This window comes from Typopeltis vanoorti, chromosome 8 (genome assembly GCF_054136105.1).
Source record: "Typopeltis vanoorti isolate ZY-2024b chromosome 8, IOZ_Tvanoo_1.0, whole genome shotgun sequence".
Classification (NCBI taxonomy): Eukaryota; Metazoa; Arthropoda; class Arachnida; order Uropygi; family Thelyphonidae; genus Typopeltis; species Typopeltis vanoorti.
This window is the reverse complement of record NC_143556.1, coordinates 27034293-27061146: the sequence shown is the minus strand read 5'-3', so window position 1 is coordinate 27061146 and position 26854 is coordinate 27034293. Positions and strand designations below refer to the sequence as shown.

The 26854-nt window shown below is 37.4% G+C and overlaps 1 protein-coding gene across 2 annotated transcripts in view; it reads left to right on the top strand.

Moving 5' to 3' along the window:
• The window catches only part of LOC150103869 (ATP-binding cassette sub-family A member 2-like), a 975482-nt gene that overhangs the window by 584613 nt on the left and 364015 nt on the right, over positions 1-26854 (top strand). For both annotated transcript variants that reach the window (XM_090397162.1, XM_090397161.1), the window contains exon 30: positions 183-378. In XM_090397162.1, coding sequence (XP_090253288.1) covers positions 183-378 — 196 coding nt within the window. The remainder of the gene's footprint in view (positions 1-182; positions 379-26854) is intronic.

The following is a 26854-nucleotide window of genomic DNA, read 5'->3' as shown; positions in this document are numbered from 1 at the left end:
TTCATCTTGTGTGGTAGTGGATCACAAACATTCAAGAATGCAGAGAGGGAAGTAGTTGTTTTATTTGTAAACTTGGCTGTTGGTAAATGAAAGTCTCTCTCCCATCTATTCATCTAAACTGATTTTGTGTACTAAGTAAAGAATCTGGGTTCCAAGTTTGCAATATTTTATTTGTCTTACAGAACCTCCATCAAGCAAGGAACGGTATTATCCTTACTGTCACTGCTCCACTGACAAAACAGGTTATGTATGTCAGTCTTATGGTTATAGTATGCCACCATCATATAAAGTAGTTACAGGAGACATACTTCAAGATGTTAGCGGGCAAAATCTTCATGAATATTTTCTTTATACAACTTCTATGTATCGACTTAGGAGGTAAGTAAAATAAAGCACCATTGTTTAATTTTCTTATATTATTATTTATTATTATTATTATTATTATTATTTTCGGGCAACTCCAGGGAGTCCTTAGACTCATCGAGGGAGGCCCTAAACATCATGTCCACACAACTATACGACATTCTCACAGTATCTATCATACCTTGCCTTGAACTCGCTCACTGTCATAGCACCCACAACAGACTCTGGCAGCTTATTCCACTCATTTACCACTCTAAAAGTAAAGAACCCAGCACTAACACCACTGCTAACCACACTCTTGCCCAGCTTCCATAAGTGTCCCCTAGTTCTCCCACCACCAGTCCTGATCTCAAAAATATCCTCTGAATTAATCTTATAGAATCCTTTTAGCAATTTGAATGTCTCAATCATATCTCCCCTTTTCCACCTATCAACCAGTTTTTGCAACCCACAAATCCTCAACCTATTCTCATATGGTTCATTCCATAGACCTGCTATCATCTTAGTCACTCTCCTCTGGATCCTCTCCACCTCCTCCCTATTAAGAAGGAACCGAGGTAACCAAATCTGGGCACAGTAGTCGAGATGAGGTCTTATCAAGGCTCGGTACAGAGGTACAATAACTTGCTTGTCTCTGCTCGTTAAGATATTTTTCAACAACCAAGTGAGTTGATGAGCTGATTTAGCTACTTTCGCAATGTGCCCCCTAAACTTCATCTCCCTATCCACCAACACTCCCAAGTCCCTGGCCTCATCAATCTCTTGGAGTACAGTTCCACCCATGTGGTATACTGCTGCTAATCTTTTCACCCCAAAATGCATAACCTTACATTTTATCACATTAAATTGACATCCATTCTCCTTAGCCAAAACTACAATCTATCTAAGTCATCCTGCAAGACTTCGACATCTTCTGCATTCACTATCGCCCTCCCCAACTTTGCATCATCAGCGAACAAATGAACTGTTCCACTTAGATCCTTCCCTATATCGTTAATGAACAGATTAAACAGCAGTGGTCCAAGAACAGAACCCTGCGGCACTCCACTAGTCACAGGCCGTCTTTTGGACTCCACTCCTGAATAAACCACTCTTTGATATCTCTCCATCAACCACCCACCTATCCATCTCACCAACCCTATATCCATTCCCATATGTTGTAGTTTACGGATTAGAATTCCATGTGGTATCCTGTCAAAGGCCTTAGCCAGATCCAGCAGTATCACTGTAAACCCATTTCCTTTATCCAGTTCAGCCGTCACCTTGTTATAAAACTTGAGCAAGTTACTCAGGCATGATCTACCCTTTACAAAGCCATGCTGTCCCCTGTACAGTATCTCATTTTCATCAATCCATTCCTGTATTTTTCTCTTGACTACTTTCTCCAAGACCTTGATAACAACTCCTGATGTGCTGATCGGTCGGTAATTTGCAACCATAGTCTTGGATCCTCCTTTATGCAGTGAAACTATTTTCCCCTCTTTCCATGCCCTCGGGACTAAACCAGACCCGAGACTCAGATTAAACAACATGGTCAAGGGAACTGATAATTCCTTAGCCGCTTCATGCAAGACCCGTGCTGATATACCATCCAATCCCACAGATGTATTCACATTAAGGTTCTGTAATACTATTCACCTCCACTTCATTCATCACAATTCCCATATAAACTAATGGCTCCTTCATTTTTTCAATGTCACCACCTGGATGATATACTTTTGCAAAGTGCACGCTCAGTAACTCCACTATATCGACTGGTTCAGTGACCTCCTTACCATCGTCATTCCTTAAAATCATTTTGCCTTATACAGTTTTTTTCTTGCTTGCAGCATATTGAAAGAACTGTTTGGGATTCTCTTTTGCTTGCATAGCTAGTTTCCTTTCATAATCGGCTTTTGCTGTTTTTACCACGCTCGTTATTTATATAAAAATGTTTTTTATATAATTACCAAAATCTAATTTTCCCTTGCTACCTATGATGAGAGAAGAGCTCCATTTCCTTATATAACAGGAATTCTGAATGGGTTGTCATGATTTTGACTATATTTTGGCCTGTACTTACCTTTGCAGAATTTAACAAGCTTTATAATTTCTTGTCTTTCACCAATGGTTTGTTGATGCCTTTACCTGTGTATATCAGATCCCTTTCAGCTGTCACCTATCCTAGTTGAGACAAATTATGTTTCCATTAAGAAGAAAATTAGTGTACCAAGTACCAAGGCTACATCTGTTATGTTGAATTCAATGTCTTGTTTGATTCGTCATGGCATCAATGCTGAACTGAGAATTCTTTGAAAAGACATAAAGCTCATCCACAAAAGCCATAGGTTTTCTTGTACTAAATGGTTGTAATTAGTTAGGTTTGTTATTTCAGTATTATTTGTGTTTATCTAGTTCATATGTTAAGCTTCATTCTGTCTAATTTCCAACTGAATAGATTATTTTTTGCTATACATATCATTTCTAGCATGTGGCTAGTTGTCAGGTTATTATACATTCTTGTTTAAGTTAACATTTAGTCCCAGTTTCACTGATAATAGATGGAATGAGTCTGTCCAAAATATCTGATGCTTAAGCATCATAAAATATTTTACTTGAGTATTTTACATTACCTAATCATTGGAAGTTTTTTCACTTGGTTGTACTATAAATTAAAGATACCAACAAATTATATACTTAGTTTAATCCTTTATCTAAGTGTAAGCAAAGTTTACACCTGAAGTGTTTTCAGGACTGGGACAACTCGTATATAGAGGCTAATGACTTCACATCACTTTCCTTAATATCCCATAATGCAAAGCACATCTCCTCGCAGACATGTATAGTGCTAAACGTTATGGGAAGGGTCACTACCCAGACCGGTTTCGACCTTTATTGAGGTCTCTTCAGTGGGAGCCAGACCCAGAGGTGATACTAGGGTTGAAGTAATGCAGAAGTCATATTTTCATATACGAGTAGCCAAAAGGTCTTACACTTTATTATTAAACTACTCCTATATGAAAATATGACATCTGCATTACTTCAACCTTATTATCACCTCTGGGCCTGGGTCCCACTGATTAGACCTCAAAAAAGGTCGAAACTGGTCTAGGTAGTGACCCTTCCCATAATATATAGCACCATACATGTCTGCAAGGAGATGTTCTTTGAATTGTGTGATACTAAGGCAAGTGATGTGAAGTCATTAGCCTCTGTATACAAGGTTATCCCAGTCCTGAAAGTACTTCAGGTGCAAACTATGGTTTCTTACACTTGAATAAAGGATTAAACCAAGTATATAATTTCTTGGGGTGCTTAAGGGTCAAAGCTGTATAACTGAGAGGAGACCTCCACATAGCCTTTAAAGGAATGCGGAGAACTGACCAGGGCTTCTGACCTAATGTCCAATCCTCACCTTCTCGTGGTGCACCCTGTTGGGTATCTACTTGGATATTGAACGAATTAGGATGGGCTGGAAATTTGGGATTTAGCCAACCAAATTGTATTCTTATTGGTTAAACCAAAATAAAAAATGATGGTACAACATGACAAAATTTCATGCCGGCTGGGGCGTCACCCGGTTAAACAAGGCCCCCATTGTTTTCGCCAGAGGAACCAGGGCAAACAGCAAAAAGTCAGCTACTGGAACAAATCTGAAAACAAACCCCAACTCAACATCACCAGAGTTAAAGATCGGTACTATCAACATAAGAAGCCTGAATGGCAAAGAAATGGAGCTAGCTGAGGAATTAGATAATTACCAGATCGACATAATAGGGGTGACTGAAACAAAAAAGACCAAAACTGGTGAGATCTTTCTGAGCAATAAATACAAAATGTTATATTCAGGCAATGACAATCAAGGAAAAGAAGGAGTGGACATAGTATTCAACACAAAATATGAGGCTAATCTTCTTGAATGGCAGCCAGTCTCAAGTAGAGTAATGTGGGCAAATATCAGAATGGGGAACTGGACAATGAGACTTATTTGTGCCTATAGTCCCACAAAAGGTTCTACTAAGGTAGAAGTGGAGGAATTTTTTGAGGCTCTAGAAAAAGCAACTGACACAATGAAAAATGAAAAGTTGGTCCTTGTTGGGGATCTAAATAGCAGAGTAGGAAATGATTGTGAGACATACAAAAATATTTTGGTAAAATTTGGAGAAAAGAGCAAAGCTAATAATAATGGCAAATATCTGTTGGATTTCTGCTCAGCACATGGACTGGTTATTGCTAACACCATGTTTCAACATAAAAATGTGCACAAATTCACATGGAGAGAAGAGGCTAGGAATAAGAAAAGTTTCATTGACTATGTTATTGTTGATAGTGATGTTTTCTCCCTGGTGCAGGACACCAGAGTGTACAGATGATTTGAAATTGGAAGTGATCACTATTTAGTCTGGAGCAAGATAAAATTGATTTTCATATTGAAAAGAATAATATGTAAGAAAGTTTTAAAGTGAATAAAAGTTGAGCAGCTCTCAGATGTGAACTATAGACTAAAATACACAAAGATTATTGAAGAAAAAATGAAAGAGTTTGAGAACAGGAATCAAACCTTGGAGATTCAGTGGCAAACTCTGAAGAAAACATTGATTGATTCTGCCAGAGAGGCATGTGGTGAGGTTGTCTGCAAGGAGAGAAAAATCAGGACTCCATGGTAGACACAGGAAGTTAAAGAGGCAGTGAAGGAAAAGAAGAAAGCATATCAAAAGTTCCTGTGAAATAAGTCAGCTTGTGCTCTTAAAGAATACAAAGACAAATGCAAGAATGCTAAACACTGTGTAAAACTAGCTAAACAAAAATCATGGGAAGACTTTGGCAAGAATATAGAAAATAAATATCAAGAAGGTGGCAAAATATTCTGGAGGTTGTTGAAGAAGCTTAGGAATGGAGGAATTTAAAGAGGGCTGTAAAAGGAGTTAAAGATGATAAAGGTGACGAAAACGGGAGAAAAAGATATCCTTGAAGTATGGAGTAATTACTTTGAAAAACTGCTAAATGAAACAAGCAATGATGACAGACAGTGGTAAAAAACACTGACCAGGCATGCAGTCAGGAATACATATCCATACTTGAAGTAGAAAAAGCCATCAAAGGCTTGAAATGTGGAAAAGCAGCAGGAGATGATGATATTCGACCAGAAATGCTGAAGTATGGTGGTATAAGAGTCTTACAGTGGCTGCACTGCATAGTTCAGAAAGCCTGGACAGAGGGACGAATTCCCGATGATTGGAGTAGACCTCTCATAGTACCCATATATAAAAAGGGAAATAAAACTGAATGTGAGAATTACAGAGGTATATCCCTACTGAGTGTTCCTGGCAAGATCTATGCAAGTATACATGAGAAACGGTTGAGAAGAATTGTGGAAGAAAAGCTTGGTGAGGAACAAGCTGGATTCAGGCCAAATAGAGGCTGTCAGGATCAGATCTTCACTTTACGACAAATAGTCTAGAAAGCATGGGAATATAACAGAGATCTGTATTTAAGTTTTGTCGATCTGGAAAAGGCATATGACAAAGTGCCAAGAGAGAAGCTATTCAATATGCTGCAGTTATATGGTGTCAATGGAGCATTATATCAAGCAATACTTAGTCTTTATTTGAGTTGTAAGTCAGGAGTTAGAATTGAAGGAAGTACAGGAAGATGGTTTAATGTTAAATCTGGTGTGAGACAAGGATGTACATTATCCCCTCTGTTATTCATTATCTATATGGATCACATTATGAAGGAAAGTGGTATTAAACATGATATCAAAATTGGAGATGTTAATATCAGCTCTTTGCTTTATGTGGATGATGTTATACTTCTAAATAAATCTGCTACAAGTCTGCAAGATTCTCTGACCAAATTGAATAACTGTTGTAATAGATATGGTATGAAGGTCAGCAATAAAAAAACAAAGACATTGAAAATTGGCAGAATCATTGAAAATGTCAACTATGTTGTGAATGGAGAACTTGTGGAACAAGTAAAACATTTCAGCTATTTAGGTGCGATTTTTACTGAGGATGGTAAATTAAATATAGAAATAGACAACAGAATCAGTAAAGCTGGTATGGTGGGAAGTCAATTGAATAAATTCATATGGAATAAGAGAGAAATTAGTCGGAACACTAAATTAGCTGTATACAAGACAGTTCAAACCAGTTTTAACTTATGGATCTGAGAGCTGGGTCAGAAGTAAAACTCTTGAACAAAGACTAGAGACCACAGATATGAGATTCCTGAGAAAGATTATAGGCGTGAACAGATGGCATCAATGGCAATATCATATTAAAAATGAGGATATTAGGAAAGAACTTGACATTGTCAGCATCCAGGAATGCGTTAGCAGAGCTAATCTCAGGTGGTATGGTCACTTAAACAGAATGGGCGAGGAAAGATTAGCAAAACAAGTGTTCTCTGCCAGGTTGGCAGCAAAATGACCCAGAGGAAGGCCAAGATATAGGTGGATTGATACTTTACAAAGTGCCTTAGATGATAGAAATATAAGATCTGATAATGTTGCAGTCTTGACAAGTAACAGACTGATCTGGAGGAAAATTGTAGATAGGAAATTAATAATGATGTAATTTTTTCATGTAGTATACTATCATATCCGATACACCCCTTGAGGGTACGTGGCAGGAATTTGATGATGATGATGATATAATTTCTTGGTATCTTTAATGGCCTAATCATATGATTTTACAATTCATGAACTTCCTGATTGTGAGCACTTTTCTGTGGCAAGCATCAATCATATAACCTGTGGTCTCATTCCAGAAATAACTTTTTGATGAGAAAATTTGATGAGAATCCACTTGAAAGTGGATTCTCATCAAATCATGAAAGAAAAATTATTATTATTATTATTACGGGCTGCCCCAAAGAGTCCTTAGACTCATCGAGGGAGGCCCAACATCATGTCAAGAACAACTATTCAACATTCACACAGTATCTATCATACTTCGCCTTGAACTCATTTACAGTCATGGCACCCACAACCGATTCTGGCAGCTTATTTTACTCATTTATCAGTCTCCAAGTAAAAAACCTAGCTCTTACACCCTTGCTAACCACACTCTAAGAAACTTCCATGGATGGCCCCCTAGTCCTCCCATTACCAGTCCTATTCTCAAAAATATCTTCTGAATTAATCTTATAGAAACCCTTCAGTAATTTGAATGTCTCAATCATATCACCCCTTTTTCGCTTATCAACCAATTTCTGCTGCCCACAAATCTTCAACCTGTTCTCATAAGGTTCATTGCATAGTCCTGCTATTATCTTGGTCACTTGTCTCTGGATCTCTACACATCATCCCCATCGAGAAGAATCCCTGGCACCCATATCTGGGCACAGTAGTCTAGATGGGGTCTTATCAAGGCTCGATACAGAGGAACAATAACCTGTTTGTCTCTGCTTGTTAAAATATTTTTCATCAACCAAGTGATTTGATGAGCTGATTTAGCCACTTTTGCAATGTGCCCCCTAAACTTCAACTCCCTATCCACCAACACTCCCAAATCCCTAGCCTCATCAATCTCCTGGAGTACGGTTCCACCAATGTGATATACTGCTGCTAATCTTTTCACCCCAAATTGCATAATCTTACACTTTGTCACATTAAATTGACATTCATTTTCCTTAGTGCAGTCCTCCAAACTATCCAAATCATCTTGCAAAATTTTGACATCCTGTGCACTCACTATTGCTCTACCCAACTTTGCATCTTCAGCAAACAAGTAAACACTTCCTCTCAGATCCTTTCCTATATCGTTAATGAAGAAATTGAAAAGTAGTGGTCCAAGAACAGAACCCTGCGGAACACAACTAGTCACAAGTGGTCTTTTGGACTCTACTCCTGAATAAACCATTCTCTGATATCTCTCCATCAACCACTCTCCTATCCATCTCACCAACCCTATATCCATCCCCATATGCTGCAGTTTACTGATTAGAATTCCATGTGGTATCCTGTCAAAGGCTTTAGCAAGGTCCAGTAGAATCACTGTAAACCCATTACTCTTATCCAGTTCAGCAGTCACTGTGTTTTAAAACATGAGCAATTTACTGAGGCATGATCTACCCCTTCACAAAACCATGTTGTCCCCCATACGGTATCTCATATTCATCTATCAATCCTGTATTTTTTTCTTGACTATTTTCTCCAAGACCTTGACAACAATTCCTGATATGCTGATTGGCCGGTAATTTTCAACAGCAGTCTTGGAACCGCCTTTATGCAGTGGAACTATTTTCCCCTCTTTCCACCCCCTTGTTACTAACCGAGACCCGAGACTCGAATTAAACAAAATGGTCAAAGGCAGTGACAATTCTTTAGCCGCTTCACGTACGACACGAGCTGGTATACCATCCAATCCTGCAGATCAATTGACATTGAGATTTTGTAATAGACTATTCACCGCCATTTCACTTCCCGTATAAGCTGTTGATTCTTCCATTCCTGCAATGTCACCACCAGGATAATATACTTTTGCAAAGTGCTCACTCAGTAACTCAACTATATCAACTGATTCAGTTACTTCCCTATCATCGGCATTCTTTAAAATCATTCTGCCATATACATTTTTTCTTTTACTTGCAACACATCGAAAAAACTGCTTGGGATTCTCTTTAGCCTGCATGTCTAATGTTCTTTCATAATCCGATTTTGCTTTTCTTACCACACTTGTTACTCTTCTGTCCTGGGCTTTATACCGTTCATGTGCCTGTAGGTCACCTTTCTCCTTAAATTCCCTCCACAGTTGTTTCTTTTTTTGCAGCTCAAGCTTAATGGTGCTATTCATCCATTTAATCCCTGCTTGATTTATTATTCAGACTCTAGGTATACAGTCAGTCAATGCTTCCTGCAATCACTTCTTAACGGCCTCCCATGCACTATCAACATCCAGCCCTTGCAGGTTTACATGCCATGGCACTGAACCAATCAAACTCCTAAGCTTGTCATAATTACCAGCTCGATAATTCCACATGTACCCTGTCTTAATTGTAAATTCCACACCTTTAGCCACCTCCCAGGTCAAGACCCTATGATCACTCTCACTAATTGGTGGCATTGTGGTCATATTCGTTACAGTCAGATCCTCAGATGCAGTTACTAGGTCAAGCACTCTCCGACCCCTAGTATTTTCCATTACATGCTGTCGCAGATAGTTATCCCTTAGTAATCGCATAAAATCCAATTCCTTCCTCCCTTGTGTCCTCTCCTCCCTCCGATCAATGCTACCATAGTTGAAATCTCCTATAATAATACCCTCCTTCCACTCATTTCTTCTATTTGCTTATGCATACTATCTCCGCCATCTTTTCAATCACCTGGCCTATAGCAGCACCCAAGTGTATATTTTGTTCTACTAGCCTCAATCTCACACCAAATGGCCTCAAATGTGTTCTTTTCTCTATCCTGCAATTCAACTTCTATTCTCCTTGGCTGCAGCTTCAGCTATCATCAATAATACTCTCCCCCCCTCCATTTTATACTCCTTGTCATTCCTGAACTCACTATACCCCTCACATTCAATCCCACTAGCTATATCATCTTCAGTCAGCCATGTTTCACTAATGCCAATAACCTGTGGTCTGGAAGTGCCAACCAAGGCCAAAAATTCTTCCTTCTTGTTCCTAATACTCCTGTCATTAGTATACATGAATTGCAGACCTCCGTTGGCCCCATTCCTGCCTTGATACCTTATTCTAACTATCCCATTCTGATTTGTTGTCCTTATTCGCTCAGGCATATTATACTCATTCATACACTCAACTGCACGCCCCCTAAGGTCTGCATATCTACTTCATCAGTTGCATCAGTCTTGAGACTGGTAGCTCAGCAGCAATTTCCTCCATTTCGCTCTGTCTCATTGGCTTTCTTCTTAACCTCCTGGTAACTCCTCAAACCCGTGCTGTCTTTGACTTGGTCAAGAAAGCTTTTCCTTGGTCTGCCTCTCCTTCTTTCCCCCTCTATTTTGCCTTCAGTTATTCTTTTCAGAAGTCCATCCTGTCGAAGTATATGTCCAAACCACCTATCCCTTCTAATTTTGATCGATTTTATTAAAGTTCTTGTTTCGTTTCTCTCTCAGGACTTTTTGGTTTGATTTTTTTTCTGTCCATTTTATTTTGTTTGTGCAACACCAGCACCACATTTCAAAAGCCTCTAATCTTCTTGCATCTTTTCTGCCTAGAATCCAGGTTTCACATCCATACAGTGCAATGCTCCATATCAATGTCTTTACTAATTTTTTTTTCAATTGTAGGTTGAGGTTTCCTGTTAAAATGCTTTTCATCTTAGAGAATTGGATTGGGCTTTTGCGTTGTTTATTCTTGATCTTATGTCTTCTCTTGTTCTGCCATCTTCTGTTATTAGGCTTCCTAAATATTTAAAGCTTTTCACTTGTTTTATTTGTTCCCCACTGATGTCTATATGCTCTGTATTGATAGGGATTTTGCCTGTAACAATGATTTTAGTCTTATCTGTGTTGATTTTCATTTTATATTTTTCAAGGTTATTATTTAGTAATTCTGGCATTGTTTTTAACGTGCTTCTGTTTTCTGCTACAAGGGCTATGTCATCAGCAAATCTTATACACATGACTTGTTCACCATTTATCTTTATACCACTATTTATTTTATCTTTAGTTTCCTGAATGGCCTTTTCAATATATAAATTAAATAAAAGTGGTGAAAGTATACATCCTTGTCTTACTCCATTCCTGACATTTATTATTTTCTCCTTATCATTGCTAATCCATCCATTTTGATTTTTGTAAATTTGATAAATTATTTTCCTATCCCTCAAATCTATGCCGATATTAGTTAGACAATTTAAGAGTATTTGCTGGTTTACTTTATCAAACGCTTTCTCTAAATCAATAAAGAATGTAAGTATTTTGACTAAGGTCTAATCTTCTCTCTATTATTGTTCTTAAACAGAGTATTGCCTCTCTTGTTCCTTTATTCTTTCTGAATCCAAATTGGTCTTCATCCAATAGACAATCTATTTTTGAATAAATTCTATTTTGAATAATTTTTAGCAGAATTTTGCTAACATGTGGGATTAAAGCTATTGTTCTAAATTGGCTGCATTTGTTTGCATTATTCTTTTTTTGGTATATGGTTGATTTCATAAACTCCTTTGGTATTTCTCCTCTATCATAGATTTGGGCTATTAATTGATAGAGTAAGGTTTTTGTCTCATTACCTAGATTTTGTAGCAGTTCTATAGGAATATTGTCTACACCTGGACTTTTTTCCTTACTCATTTCGGATATATTTTTCCATTACTCATATCTACTTCCCCACCCCTTAATAAATCTAGTTTCCCTGATTCTGCACATCCACTTCATTCAACAACACTTTTTCAAGTCACCTTACACCGAATCCATTCAAATGCAAACCATCCATCTTATATAGATCCTTTCTCCCATCGAACTCACTCTTGACATCCACAAATTCCATACCACTCATCATGCATAACCCCATGCATAAAGTCATTTGCAATTATGGCCCTCCTTCTAAACTCTTCACTGTCATACCATGGCAAAAGACTAATTATCCTAACTCTCTCACTCTTTTCTTTTGCTACCTCAAACAATTCATTCAGGTCATCTATCATTCCCATTTTATCTCCTTTCAAATCATTCGTACCTGCCACAACTATAATTTCTTTCAATCTTTGCTTTTGCTCCCTAATAGACTCACTCACGTCCTTAATGGTTGCACCAGGTTGGTACGATTTTGTCAAATTCTCTACTATCACACCTTGTACTAACGAATCTCCATACATCACTCGCTCCTTCATTTTGTTTACATTCACAATCATACTCTTATTTTTCCTATCATACTTTTTTTTATTGGCTGGTACACTCGGTAGACATTTGTGCATACGCTCCAGCTGCCACTTTGCTCTATGTATCGCTCCGCTCAACAGTGCGATCTCACTCATTGCATCTATCTCATCTTTTTTATTTTCTGTTAAACCATTATTTTGCTCTGTATTAATACCTTCATTCACACTTTCTACATTTACGCCCTCACAGCTCTCTGGTACAACCTCGCAATTTCTTATCATCTGTGAAGTTAAACTGTTCATTTTTGGTTAAGCTGTTAAAACTGAGAACTTTTATTGTTAAAAGACCATAAGATTTAATGATTACAAATACAAAGAGCCAACAAGTTTCACTAGCCACTGTCTAGCATTTTCAAGGCTGTACTGGTGTGAAAACAAATGCATCAAGTTACATGAAAACATACACTTTAGTAACTGTTAGGCAGTTACATTTGATAATTCGTGTTTGATGGCGTGCATGCATTCAAATGCTTCAGTCAGAATTCGGTACATGACCACGTGTTGTGTAGTTTTTCGCATATTGTAGTTCTGTTGATCTGAGAGAATTGATGAGATATTTCCATATGTCTTTAAGAATAGCACCTTGATTTCTATTTAAATTATTGCCTGTGCATAGCACCACTGCTGCTTCTTTAGCCATTCTGTGTCTGTAATCATTCTCGATGTAAGGCATAGAACTGTTTTTCCAATCTATAACGTGATTTGATGTTGAGAAATGATGAGCTAAACCAGATGTGATGATTCTATTGTGATTGACATCCCCCCACGTGTTCCTTCTGTCTTATTTCAAAACTTCCAAAGGTCTGTCCAATGTAAGAAAGGCCGCACATGCATGGAATTTCATATACTCCAAGAAATTTGAAGAACGGTACCTCATCTTTGGGAGATCTTAAGACTTGCCTGATCGTGGTAGTTGGTTTAAAAACCACTCTGATGTTATGAGCTTTTAACATTCTCGCCAATTTTGTGGAAACTGAATTAATATATGGAATGACAGCTGTGGACACATATTGGTACTCCATTCCACATTATTGGGGGTTGTCTTTCAAAAGCAATTTGTTTAAAATGTTAGAAGGGTATCCATTCAGAGAAAGAGTGTTAAGACAAAGAACTACCCTTCCTTGACATACTAGTAAGGAGAGAAGATAACAATGTCCAACTGTCCATTTACAAGAAACCCACAGATACAGGTAGATATCTACATTATTTGTCTAACCATCATAGATCACAAAAACACGGCATCATTCATATGCTCCGTAATGGAGCCTTAAGGTCTATTTCGAAAGAAGGAGATGGGAGATGTACAGAGAGAACTGTCACAAATAGCTAACGCTCTTTCTCTGAATGGATTATAGAATCAAAGACGATATTCTTAACCCAGCTAAGAACATACAAGTGCACGATAAAGGCAAAATAATAAAGATCAGTCCACACCCCATTCAATTGCAGATCTATCTGCTCTAGTGAGATTCAATGCTTTTTTTTTTGCACTTTTTTCCTAAGTTCATGAATATATGTAAGGAATATAAGCTTTCTTTCAGAGATGAGTCCCAAGAACTTGGTTTCTGTTTTTACTGGAACTGGATGTAGGACTTTTCAGTAGAAGGATCCACAAATGATTTTTCCTGCTGAAAACCTGAACCCATAATTAAGAGCCCACCCTGAACATTGTTTGTTGAAGACGTTTTTCAGTTGCCTTCACACTGCCAGAGTGACAGTAAATTTGAAGTCATCAACATAAAGGGCCTACTGTGGGAGGAAAATGTTAAGTGATTGAATTGATTTTGATTTTAAAAGAGTCTCAGCTTAAGACAAAGGCTTCAGGAGCACCCTATTCTTGATAATATGGCCAGGATAATGTGTTCACCACTCACACTTAAAAGAGAGAAAGTTTTTAATAAAAACAGGAACGTATGCACCAAACCAAGATTAAAGAAGTCTTTTAATGTGCCATATCTCCAGGCTGTGTCTTTTTCCATGTCTGAGAACAATGAAACCAGATTTTCTAGTTTCAGGATTAGATCTCAAATATATATTTCTAAATGAACTCAAATGATCCAATTTTCAAAAGTCACATTATGTGTTGGCAAGAAGTCTGTTGCTATGTACTAGAGCAGTCTTCTATTCACCATTTTTTTTCAAGATCTTACAAAGACAGGTGGTCAGAGCAATAAGATGATACTGGTTGCTTGTGCTGAATCCTTGTCTGGTTTTGGGATAGCAATGACAATTGACTTATGCCAAGAAATAGGAAACTCTTCCTCTGAAAGAATTGTGTTGTTCAGTAAGAGAAGGAGTTGCATGAACTGCAAAGATGTCTTATCATCTCATAATGAATGTCATCAGGACCTGCTGCATTGGTATTAAAGAGTAGAAGAGAACTTTTTAGTTCTTCCTTAATGAACAGCTAATTGTACAAATGTAACCAATTAATAGAAATATTTAGCTGCAGTTTCTTTTGTTGCCTTTTAAATATTAAAAATTCAAGAGGATATGAAACTGTCACTGCAATTCCAGCAAAAATTTCTACCAAAGTGTCTGCATAAACTTTTGGATCAGCATCAACATATCCATTATGTTCCAAGGTAGACAAATGGTGTATTCTATATTATTATTATTATTATTAAATTAAAGTGGATTCTCATCAAATCATGAAAGAAAAATTATTATTATTGTTATTACGGGCAGCCTCAAGGAGTCCTTAGACTCATCGAGGGAGGCCCAACATCATGTCAAGAACAACTATTCGTCTTTCACACAGTATCTATCATACCTCGCCTTAAACTCATTCACGGTCGTACCACCCACAAAAGACTCTGGCAGCTTATTCCACTCATTTACCACTCTCCAAGTAAAGAACCTAACTCTAACACCCCTGTTAACCACATTTTTGCCCAGCTTCCATGGATGGCCCCTAGTCCTCCCATGACCAGCCCTATTCTCAAAAATATCTTCTGGATTAATCTTATAGAAACCCTTCAGTAATTTGAATGTCTCAATCATATCAACCATTTTTGCAACCCACAAATCTTCAATCTGTTCTCATAAGGTTCATTCCACAGACCTGCCACCATCTTGGTCACTCGTCTCTGGATCCTCTCCACCTCCTCCCCAACAAGAAGAAACCCTGGAGCCCATATCTGGGCACAGTAGTCCAGATGGGGTCTTATCAGGGCTCGATATAGAGGAACAATAACTTGTTTGTCTCTGCTCGTTAAAGTATTTTTCAGTAACCAAGTGATTTAATGAGCTGTTTTAGCCACTTTTGCAATGTGCCCCCTAAACTTCAACTCCCTATCCACCAACACTCCCAAATCCCTGGCCTCATCAATCTCCTGGAGTATGGTTCCACCAATGTGATATACTGCTGCCAATCTTTTCACTTCAAAATGCATAACCTTACACTTTGCCACATTAAATTGATATCCGTTTTCCTTAGCCCAGTCCTCCAAACTATCCAAATCATCCTGCAAAATTTTGACATCCTGTGCACTCACAATTGCTCTACCCAACATTGCATCATCAGCAAACAAGTAAACACTTCCTCTCAGATCCTTTCCTATATCGTTAATGAACAAATTGAAAAGTAGTGGTCCAAGAACAGAATCCTGCGGCACACCACTAGTCACAAGCAGTCTTTTGAACTCTACTCCTGAATAAACCACTCTCTGGTATCTCTCCATCAACCACCCTCCTATCCATCACACCAACCCTATATCCATCCCCATCTGCTCCAGTTTACTGATTAGAGTTCCATGTGGTATCCTATCAAAGGCCTTGGCAAGGTCCAGTAGAATCACTGAAAACCCATTACCCTTATCCAGTTCAGTCATTACTGTGTTATAAAACGTGAGCAAATTACTGAGACATTATGTTACACCCTGATACCTTCACTCTGTGGAATTTTCAGTTATCATGGTGTAACGTGAAGAGAAAATAAAATAAAACCCCTGTATAAAAGCTAATAGATGAATTATTTAAAAGAAAGAAAAATATTTTTGTATCCAAGTAAAATATATTTTAAAAAAAAAGTGTTTGTTGAACTAACTAATAAAAGAAGGAATATATTAGTGTTGTGATATAAAAAAAAAAAAAAAATTTAGCTAAGTAAGACAGAAAGGATTAGTCATGAGAAATTGTATGTGAGAGGCTAGAGATTAAAATATTAAGTAAATTCATAGAAAAATTTTGGAAGGGGGATTAATTTAGAGGCTAGCAAAAGAAAAACAATAGCCTATCACTCAGGATCAATTTCCAGATTGAGACATCATCACGTGCTCGCTGTCCTCAGGATGTTTGGCAGAAAAAACGTCACCCTAATTGGTCGGTGAAGTCGAATCCAGTAAGGGGCGGAGAAAAGAAATTAAAGAAGGTGCCGGTAGGGGTCAAGTTATAAAAGGGTTAGAACCCCCCCCCCCCCCCAATGAGGCTTCTTTTCCAGATAGTTTCTTCACGAGCTCCTTCGTATAGGTTTCACATGGTTTTCCTGATTGGCGGGATTGGAGTTATCTCCATCGTCACAACAAGGAAACAAAAGTGATCAGGATTTCGATTCCGTATTTTCTATGGTAAGAAACAAGGAATGCCATTTAGCCAAAGGAAAGAAGGTATTATCTATGTGTTTCATCATCCAGTGACAACTACGAGAAAGGAAAATCTGTAAAGAAGTCGGTGTCCACGTGGCAAGTTTCAAGCCATGGTATAGATGATTTTATAGTGTGTTCTTAATTCAAGTACGAAAAGTAAAAATTGCATAAGCACAGTTTAATGCCAAAAGAACATAGGAGTGACCGATTATAGGAGAGATCATACCAGAATAGTTCAATTGGAAAAAGGTAGAAGCCAATATAGAAAACTCAAGAGAAAAAGGTACTGTAAAAATCTCGTGTTAACTGAAAATAGTCCGTAATTGTAATCATTACTCTATTACTGAACTGTTGAAGAGACTAAGGAAATTTATACTAGGACTTTAGTACATGACTGATTATAATGAAAGTATGCTTGTTAATATTAATATTATATAAGTAATTCATGTGTCCTGAGAATTATGCATGTGTATTGTAACGTATAGGAAAGTTTTTAAAGTTATGTGTTGGTACAGTGAAAGGATAATTTAATCTACATAGTTTTGGATAGTTAAATAGAGTGAATTGATCACATGTTTATCTGCTACAGCATATAGCGTATATTCAGACTAATATAGGGTTAACTAAGGTGTTAATTAGATCTGGGATTATACATATGATTGTATGTGTTGAATATGTTATGGCGGCATGATCGTAATACCCATATAGGATCTTAGCCAAATACTTGTGATTAGCTAATGTTACTTTGTAAATATTTTCTTAGTATTGAATTGAATTATATTAGAAATTGAATTGTACAATGGTAATGAGTTTAATAAACCTTTGTTCATTGATAAAACAGTTGTCTGAAATTGCTGCCCAATGCACCACTTGAAAACGTACGAACCTAATCACGTGGGTGGGGAGAATATTTAAATGAGTAACGAGATAAAGTGTCACGACTGCAATATTGTTTCACATTCAGAAATATTTTGGTGATTGCTCCTTGTTTTTGTATTTAATATCTTAAACTAAATGTCCTAAAAGGCACAGTATAATATAAATATTAGGGACACTAAGGGGAGAAATAGCTTAAATATTTGTATTTTGGGGTGATATCTCGTACATAGATAAAAGTTGAATATAGATAAGCAGAATTTCACTAGATAGAATAATAATCATAAATTGGGACACAACAATGATCTACCCTTCACAAAACCATGTTGTCCCCCATACAGTATCCCATTTTCATCTATCTAATTCTGTATTCTTCTCTTGACTAGTTTCTCCAAGACCTTGACAACGATTCCTGATATGCTAATTGGTCAGTAATTTACAACAGCAGTCTTGGAACCTCCTTTATATACCTTTATATCTACCTTTCATTTTCCAGATTTTATCCCATACAATTTTTGCACTGGTTGTTTGATTGACTGATGATGTAGACTGGATTGAAGATTGTTTTTGACTCTTACATCTCGCATAATGTCCTTTGGTAAAAAATGTTTAAAAGCTAGTTTGATGTGGTGGGGTAGTCTCGTATTTATGAAATATACCCCATGCTCTGTCTTGATCTTTTTGAGCTGCCTGGCACTCTGGGTTCTACAAAGGCTTTGGATAGAGTGGAAATCAAGATGATGTTTTTGGAATCAAGGCGATAGAGTGGAAATCAAGATGATGTTTTTGGAATCAAGGCTGCTGCCGCCTGGACAGTACAATCTCTTACATGATTTATTACTTCATTGATAGGTGTTTAACTAACTGACTGCTTCAGAATTAAATTTTGCAAGATGGGAAAACTATTCCCATAAGCCAAATACATTTTCCATGTGGGCATCCATGTAGGAGAACATAGCTCTTTGTGAAGACATAGTACAAATAACAGGAAAATGATCATTTCTGTATATGTTCACTTCCATGTGAGCAGTAGAAAAATAGCAGGGGAGCAGATTGTAAGATCTATTGCAGAATATGAGTGAGTAGACATATGGAAGAAAGTATTCAGGCTGTTATTCAAAAGGGAGAGGTAATTATTCTTGAGCATTCTTCCAATAGTCTTGTCCATTTGTGTTGTCACTACCCTAAAGAGTATTACACCCATTAAAGTCACTCATAAAGAGTATGAGCTTAGGCAGTTACAACATGAGATTATCAAGTTTGATCTCATTTAACTAAGTCGCTGGTGGTAAATAAACGGAAAATATTGTAATAAGAAATCTCACAGACAGGCAAATTGCTACTGATTCCAGAGGGGTATTAAACCAGGGCTGTTGGGAGTGATTGTCCACTAGGATTATTACTCCACTATGAGTAGGACCATAACCAGTTCTATCCTTACAAATAACAGCAAAATTCATTTAGGTGGGATCCACACTTGGTTTTAAATATGTTTCCTGCAGATAAAAACAGGTTTTGAATGTCTGAAGCCAAATCTTGATATTATCGATATGTTGGTGAAACACATGAAAGTTCCACTGTAAAACTTTTCCAATTGTTTTGTCTTCATAGACTGGTCTAATTTCTAAGAGATTGATGGCTTACCTTTATCAGGGTTATATTTATCAGTTAATTTTGGGAAGTATGAACAACCATTGTCCATCTCTTCCTCTGGAAAAATGTTCAATACATCATCTGATGTGTCAGGATCAGGTGGTAAGTTCAATTTATTTTCAATGGATACCAAAGTATCCATTATTTCTGTGGGATGGGTGTGGTGGTTTATCTTTAAGTGATATCCTTGCCATAATTAGGGTTCTTGTGATATTGTCCTACATTTTTTCGGCTGCTAGAGGGACTCATGGTGTGTAGTGTTTGTTGAGAGCTCCTGATAAGATAAGTGTTATTTTAAGTTATCATTGACAATTTTGCTTGAATTTCATTATCACACACTAAGATACTTTTCGTATCTTAGTGTGTCTGTTTGTGTATTTTGGTGTTGTTTCAATTATTAATTTGATAAGATACGATAGCACATGGCTCCGGTAAGAAGAAACATGGCGGCTAATAATAATGGTTCACCATCTTTGTTCAATAATGGTAACATAAAGGAGATTATTCAGTGTACTATCTGTGAAATGTATGCGTTGCAGAGAGCGGTTGGAGTATGGTTAGATGATGATAGTGGAGTGAATGTGTGCAGAAAATGTAAGGAAAATGAGGAATTAAAGTGCATTTCAGGTCATGAGTGTGATATTTTTGTCAAATTTCAGAATGTAGAAATAGCGATATGATAAGAAATTGAGAACTTTTATTGTTAAAAGACCATAAGATTTAATTATTACAAATACAAAGAGCTAACAAGTTTCACTAGCCACTGTCTAGCATTTTCAAGGGCTGTACTGGTGTGAAAACATTGTGAAATTGTGAAAATGTGTGAAAATATCGTATTGTAGCCTACAATAGTTTGATCCTGTCGATCATCGGGGATTATGGATAGCACCACTGGTGCTTTTCACATATGGCCCATTCAGAGTCTTTATGCCCTTAAAATAAAGGCTCTTCCAGAGCATCCTGCATGAACTAGTATATATTCTTTGCATTGGAAAACTCATTATCACACTCATCAGATCACAAGTTGCCTTGTATTGCTGATTAGAAATCTGACAATATGAAGACTCGTCTCTGATATTCTCCTGCAGCTTCATATAATGATTCATGTAAAGCATTTGTAGTCAATCTCACACTGTTATTGTAACCAGCACCTCAATCCACTGTTTCATAGAACATCTGCAGAGCAACATTCAGGTCTTGTTAAAGTTGCTACTTATGTAACTCATGATTATTTGATAATTCAAACACTCCTAATGTATCTATATGTATTTTATCTCTTTTTATTCATTTTTATCTTATTTTTTATTTGCTGGTAACTTAATAATATATAAATACACTAAGGGGCTATGCCCCCCTTGGCACCAACTCCCCCCCCCCCTGAGTTCCGGACTAGTAGGCCGGTTCTCCTTGAATTTTGAAGACTCAAAAGAGGGGGTTCTGGCACCTAAGATAACCCCCGAGTGTCGAGTCTTCAAAAGGGGGCTCCCCCCCCCCAGAGTTCTGAATTCTGATGACTTGAATTTTGAAGACTCGAAAGGGGGGAGTTTTTCCCCCTGATGCCTATGCCCCCCCCATCTGAGTGTGTTTTGTTAACTCACAACACACTCAGACAATGCATTCCATCAACCAACCACTCACCATCCAAAGAATGTTCTGCTCACACCTTTCCTAAACAGCTTCCAGCAATAGCCTCTTGCTCTATCCCCCTTCCCTTCTCTCATTCTATGAAAAAATCTCCTCCACATCAGTCTGACAACAACTCATGATCAGCCTATATGTCTCAGTCATACCCCCCCCCCTTCCTCCTCCTTCTCCCATTCTTGAGGCCTTGCAACCTACATTCTCTCAATCTGTCCTTGTACTCCACACTCCAAAGACCACTGACTACCTTTGTCAATCTTCCCTGAGCCCTCTAAATCATATCCTCATCACCATGAAAACCAAGCGACCAAATCTCTGCACAACAATCTATATGAGGCCTGATTAAGCCCATATACAATAGCACTGCAACCTCTCCACTTCTGCATGTCAAGGTCCTTCACATCATTGCCATTATCTGATGGACGTCTTCACAGCTTGTGCAATATGGTCCTGAATTTCAGATTCCTATTCACCATCATTCCTAGATCTCTCATCTCATCTATCCCCCTTAAAGCCTCCCCACCAAGTGCACTTGGCATCCATTTGCTCACCAAATCACAAAATCCCACACTTTGTAACAGCAAACTGATAGTTCCACTCACCTGTCCATTCACCTGATCTATTCTTTTCCTCTTGCAAGGCCACAGCATCTGCTTGACTCTGCATTGTTCTCCCCCAACATGCATCTAACTTACAAACTAACACTAACATACAAACTGAACAACAATGGTCCCAAAACTGACCCCTGCAGCACACCACCAGTGACTTTCCTCTTTTGGGATACTCAACTCCAACACATAACCCTCCAATACCCATCTGAGCCAGTAACCAATCCAACCCAGAAGTCTGTTATCCAATCCCATCTATTTTAACTTATTTAACATTTTGTCATGTGGCAGTCTATAAAAAGCTTTTGCAAAATCCAAGTACACGACTGTACTTTCCAAGGTATTTGTCACCTTTTTATAGTACATAAGTAAGTCAGTAAAACAGGATCGCCCTTTAACACGTTCGTTGTCAATCACGTGATAGCGCGTGATGCAAGTTCTCACCTGTTGGCCGATCACATGTTATCGCATGGATGTCACTATCAAGTTTCTAAGCGGAATAGTATAGTGGCCACAGCGAAACGGCGCGTAATATTTATATTGGCCACTAGGGAAGGGATCGACTTTCGTGGAGTGGGATGGGGCCGCCAGCCATTGTCTATTGTTTATGTTAGCCAATGCGCACAGTGGCGGCGTTCGGACAAGGCGGCGTGATGATTTTGTTTAGTTATTCGTTGATTTAGCGTGCTCGAAGTTTGGTTTTTATTTATTTTGAGTATTGTTTTTGTTTTTTTTTTTTAGTAAGTTCCCTATAAATGTTGATTTTTGATAATTATTTTTTTCTATTTGTACGTTATTTTTAAAAATTCTATGCGATTATAAAAGACTGATAATTAAAGTTATAATAATTATATTTAAATGTTTTTTATTTGTAAAATATATAACTTATTTGACCGAATTACATATTACACGATATCACGTAATAGATATTTAGAGTACATAAATCCTATGTACATAATAATAAAAGCATATAAATAATATATTTAACTTATTTTGAGCACAATCAAAACTAAATAAAAAAATAAAGAAAATTTGGCCACCACACGAAATTCCAATTTTCAGCTTGGCAATGAATGTGTTAACAAACCCATGCTGATAACCACAGAGAATACTGCTGTTATCAATCCATTTCTGTATCCTACTTCTCGTCAATCTCTCCAATACCTTCAGCACAACTCCAGATATACATATTAGCCTATAATTTGAAGCTACAGCCTTATCACCACCTTTTTACAGTGGAACAATTTTACCTCCTTCCACTCTGTTGGAACCTATGCTGTGGTAAGGCTCTTATTAAACAGGCATGCCAATGGCACTGCCAATTCCCTTAAGATGTGTGGTGATATGTCATTCAATCCTATCTCCTTATTGATATCAAGTTTATTTATTTCCTGCTCACTCGCAATTAAGCCATCCTCTACTATGTCCTCTACCCTTAAGTCCTTCATGATTCCACCCTGATCAAGATGAAACACCCTTATAAATTGATCACAGAATAACTACCTGAAGAATGTCTTCTACAAACATGTAGAGAGGCTTGTGTTCGTCATACATGTTGTTTAATTTTGACAGTATATATCAGAACACAGAACAATAAGTAAGTAAATATTTATTGACTTATTGCTAATATTTCGCTGGTGTTATAACCAGCATCCTCAGAGAACAAAAACACAGTTTGTCACAGTAAGCGAGACTACAATAAAATTATATAACAAAGGGGCTAGTTTAAAAAATTGTAGCAACAACATAAAGACTCAAGTCCTAATTAGGCAACCTCTGTTTAAAAAAAAAAAAAAAGAGAGAGAGAGAGAGAGAGAGAGCAAGTACTAGTTATGTCTTAAGATGACTGTCTCCCAAATCTTAGGCAAATTCATACAGCCATATTTGTTGAGATTCAGAGTATATTTCAAGGGTTCTGTTGCTTCTAAGAACAATCTCTCTAACTTGTAAACACTTCTGTCCAGTGCGTTTTTCTTCCAGTTGATCCTGTGTGCAGGGTTATCCAAAGCATAGTCTGCTAGGCCTGACTTGCCATAACGATAGTGCTAGTTGTATCTTTTATGTTCACTGATGCAGATGTCCACAGTTCTTCCTGTTTGACCATAGTAAGCTTGATCACATCAGCAGAGTACTTCGTAGATTCCTGGATGTGATAAAGGAGAGATGCTGTCCCTAGATGAATGGATGAGAGTTACTAATTTGACACACGGTCTGTGCGTCAAATTAGTAACTCTATACAGTGTGTAGTTGATGTTTATTGAGAACCCCCAGATATCTTTTCCAATGTGCCTTTAATGTATGGGAGGGTGGTGACTGTTTTGTTGTAGTTCTCTGTGGTGGATACTGGGATGGGGTTTCTTGGGAGCATTTAGTATTTTGCCTATTTTATGGGGATTATAGCCATTGGCGAAGAAGGTGTGGCATAAGTGAGCCAGTTCAGCAGCATGAGCATTGTCATTGGAACAGATTGCCCTTGCTCTGTGGGTTAGCGTTTTTAAGATACCATACTGTTGAGAAGGGTGATGGTGTGATTGTTTCTGTAAATATTTCCCTGTATGTGTGGGTTTTCTAAAAGCTGAGAATGATAAGGAACCATCTGGAAGATGTGTAATTAGTGTATCAAGAAGGGCAGACAGTTATTAGCTTCCAGTTCCATTGTAAAGTGGATTTTTGGGTGTTGGCTATTTAAAGATGCAATGTACCTGGGCTATGTGGCCAAATGGTAAGCACATCATCAACATAGCATAGCCAAAGCGTTAGTTTGAGAGTGGCTGTAGTGATAGCTAGTTTTTCCAGGTGGTCTATGTAGAAGTTAGCTAAGGGGGCAGAAAGGGGAGCATAGCTGTCCCATCTAATTGTTTGTATATTTTCCCTTTCCATGTGAAATATCCTGCATATATTGTGAATTTAAATAATTCAAATATATTGGGGGGAAAGTGTGACTTTAGCAGATTAAGGATTTCAATTAGTCATAATTTGTGAAGTGAGGTGATTTCAAAACTTACCATTAAGTCTGAACTTTTTAAGGTATGGTGTTTTCTAAAATACTTTTTAGGCAGGCAGAAGTTTTGACAAAGGAGGGAGAATTGTTTGTGAGAGTAGCTAGTAGCTTAGCTAAATGTCTAGTCAGTTTGTATGTGGGACTATTTATACTCTCTGCAATAGGGCGTAAGGGTGTATCTTGTTTGTGAAATTTTGGTGCTCCATATATCCTGTGTGTTTTAACATGGAAGGGCTTGAGTTATGAGTATTACGAGTATTGAGAAGATGCTAGTTATAACACCAGCAATAAGTCGATAAATAATTATTTACTTTCCATTTTGTGTTCTTTTATATACTGTCAAAATTAAACAAAATGCAGCAGTTACCATTCTACCATTAACATCATCTTACAATGGTCATTCTTTCTTCTACTTGTGACATATCTAAAAACTCTCTGGAGTTTTTCTTTGCTTGGTTTTCCAATTTCTACTCATACTGCACTTTTGTTTTCCTTATTAACGGAGTCACTCTCCTGTCATGTAACTGCTTATTACCATTATTCATCTTGTACTGCCTCTGAAGTACTTCTTTCTTCCAGATTTCATGTGTAAGCTCCTTATTCATCCATTCATCCAACCTTATTCAGCCTTTTAGCCTTCAGAATACATTCACACATTGATTCTGTTATGTATTTCTTTGTCAGTTCCCAAGCAGCATTTATTTCCCTACTGCTTTATTTCTCATTCCATGCTATAGCTCCGAAGTGTCTCCTAAGCTTGTCATAATCACCAGCCTTATAATTCCACATATATCCTTTCCTCACTAAAGTCTGCATATGGCTAGCCACAACCCATCTGATCACTTCATGATCACTCTCACCAACTGGAGGAAGGTGTGAAACCCTACTCACAATTACATCTTCTGATGAAATGATCAGGTCTAAAACTCCTGATCCTCATGTGCCCTCTTTTACATACTGCCTGAGATAGTAATCACTCAAGAACTTGAGAAGTTCATTTTCTTTATTAATAATTTATTACTCTTAATGTATTACTCTGTTACTTACTATTAATTATTATTAATATAGAAAACACGTGTAATTTAACTACCTAGGATGTATAATTACATATAAAAATGAAAAAGATATAAACTTAAAAATTGCAAAATATTTAAAAATAACATGTGTAATTAACTCTGTATTTAAACAAACCTGGTACAAAAACAAACCAGACTAAAAGCTGAAATGAGAAAAACTGCAAAGTATACTCTATTTGATCACAAAAGAAATGAAGAAATTATGAAAGAATTAAACCAGGAATCAGTAATAGAAAAAAAATTTTTAAATATAAACACAAATGGATGGAACACGTTGAAAGAATGAAAATAGAAAGATTACCAAAACAAGCCTTAAATTACAAACCATTAGGAAAAAGAAAATCAGGACCTCCTCTTAAGAGATTCAACGATGACTTCTAAGGCTGGAACAGGCCACTCAAAGCCTAAATCCTTGATAAGCATAATGATGCTGATATAACTCATAATAATTACTCTTCCTTTGTTCACTAATCCAAGTTTTTTATACATTTCTTCATCACCACCCTCCACATTTCCAGGCCTATAGCAACATCCAACTAAATATGTCTTCCTGTCAACCTTCATGTTACACTACACTGCCACATAACCATTGCCGCTATTTCCCCTCTTTCATGTCTAACTTATGTGGACATGATTCCCCAGCTATCATCAGCAGTAATCTCCCTCCCTTCCTGTCCTTTTTATCCTTGTGAAAAATACTGTATCCTCGCATTTCTATTCTCATTAGAATATTGTCTTCATTTGTCACTTACATAAAAATTATATGTCATCTTCCCATTAATTTGTTAGCCTCAGTGGTCTATCACATCTAAGTAACTTGACTTCGTAGAAACCAAATTAATGTTATGATGGGAGTGGATGTCATGGGGAATTATTCATATCAAAAGACATTGCTGACTGGGCTATAGAGGCTCAAGGCAAAATTTGATATTATGTAGCTCAGCAGTGCACTTAGGATTTAACTTGGGGGGGGGGCAAGTTGAGTAGACGATTTGAGAATATACACTACACGTTGCATACGACCTCTGATTGAGCAACTGCAATGATTGCTGATTCATAAGTAGTATAGAAATAGAAAACACAACACAACATAAATAAATAAAAAAATGGATTTTAATTATGAAAAGATTTTTGGAAATTTTTCTAGTGTTTTTTCCTTTTTCTTTGGAGGGGGCCAAGTGGCCCTGCCCCCCCCCCCCTCTGGATGTGCCACT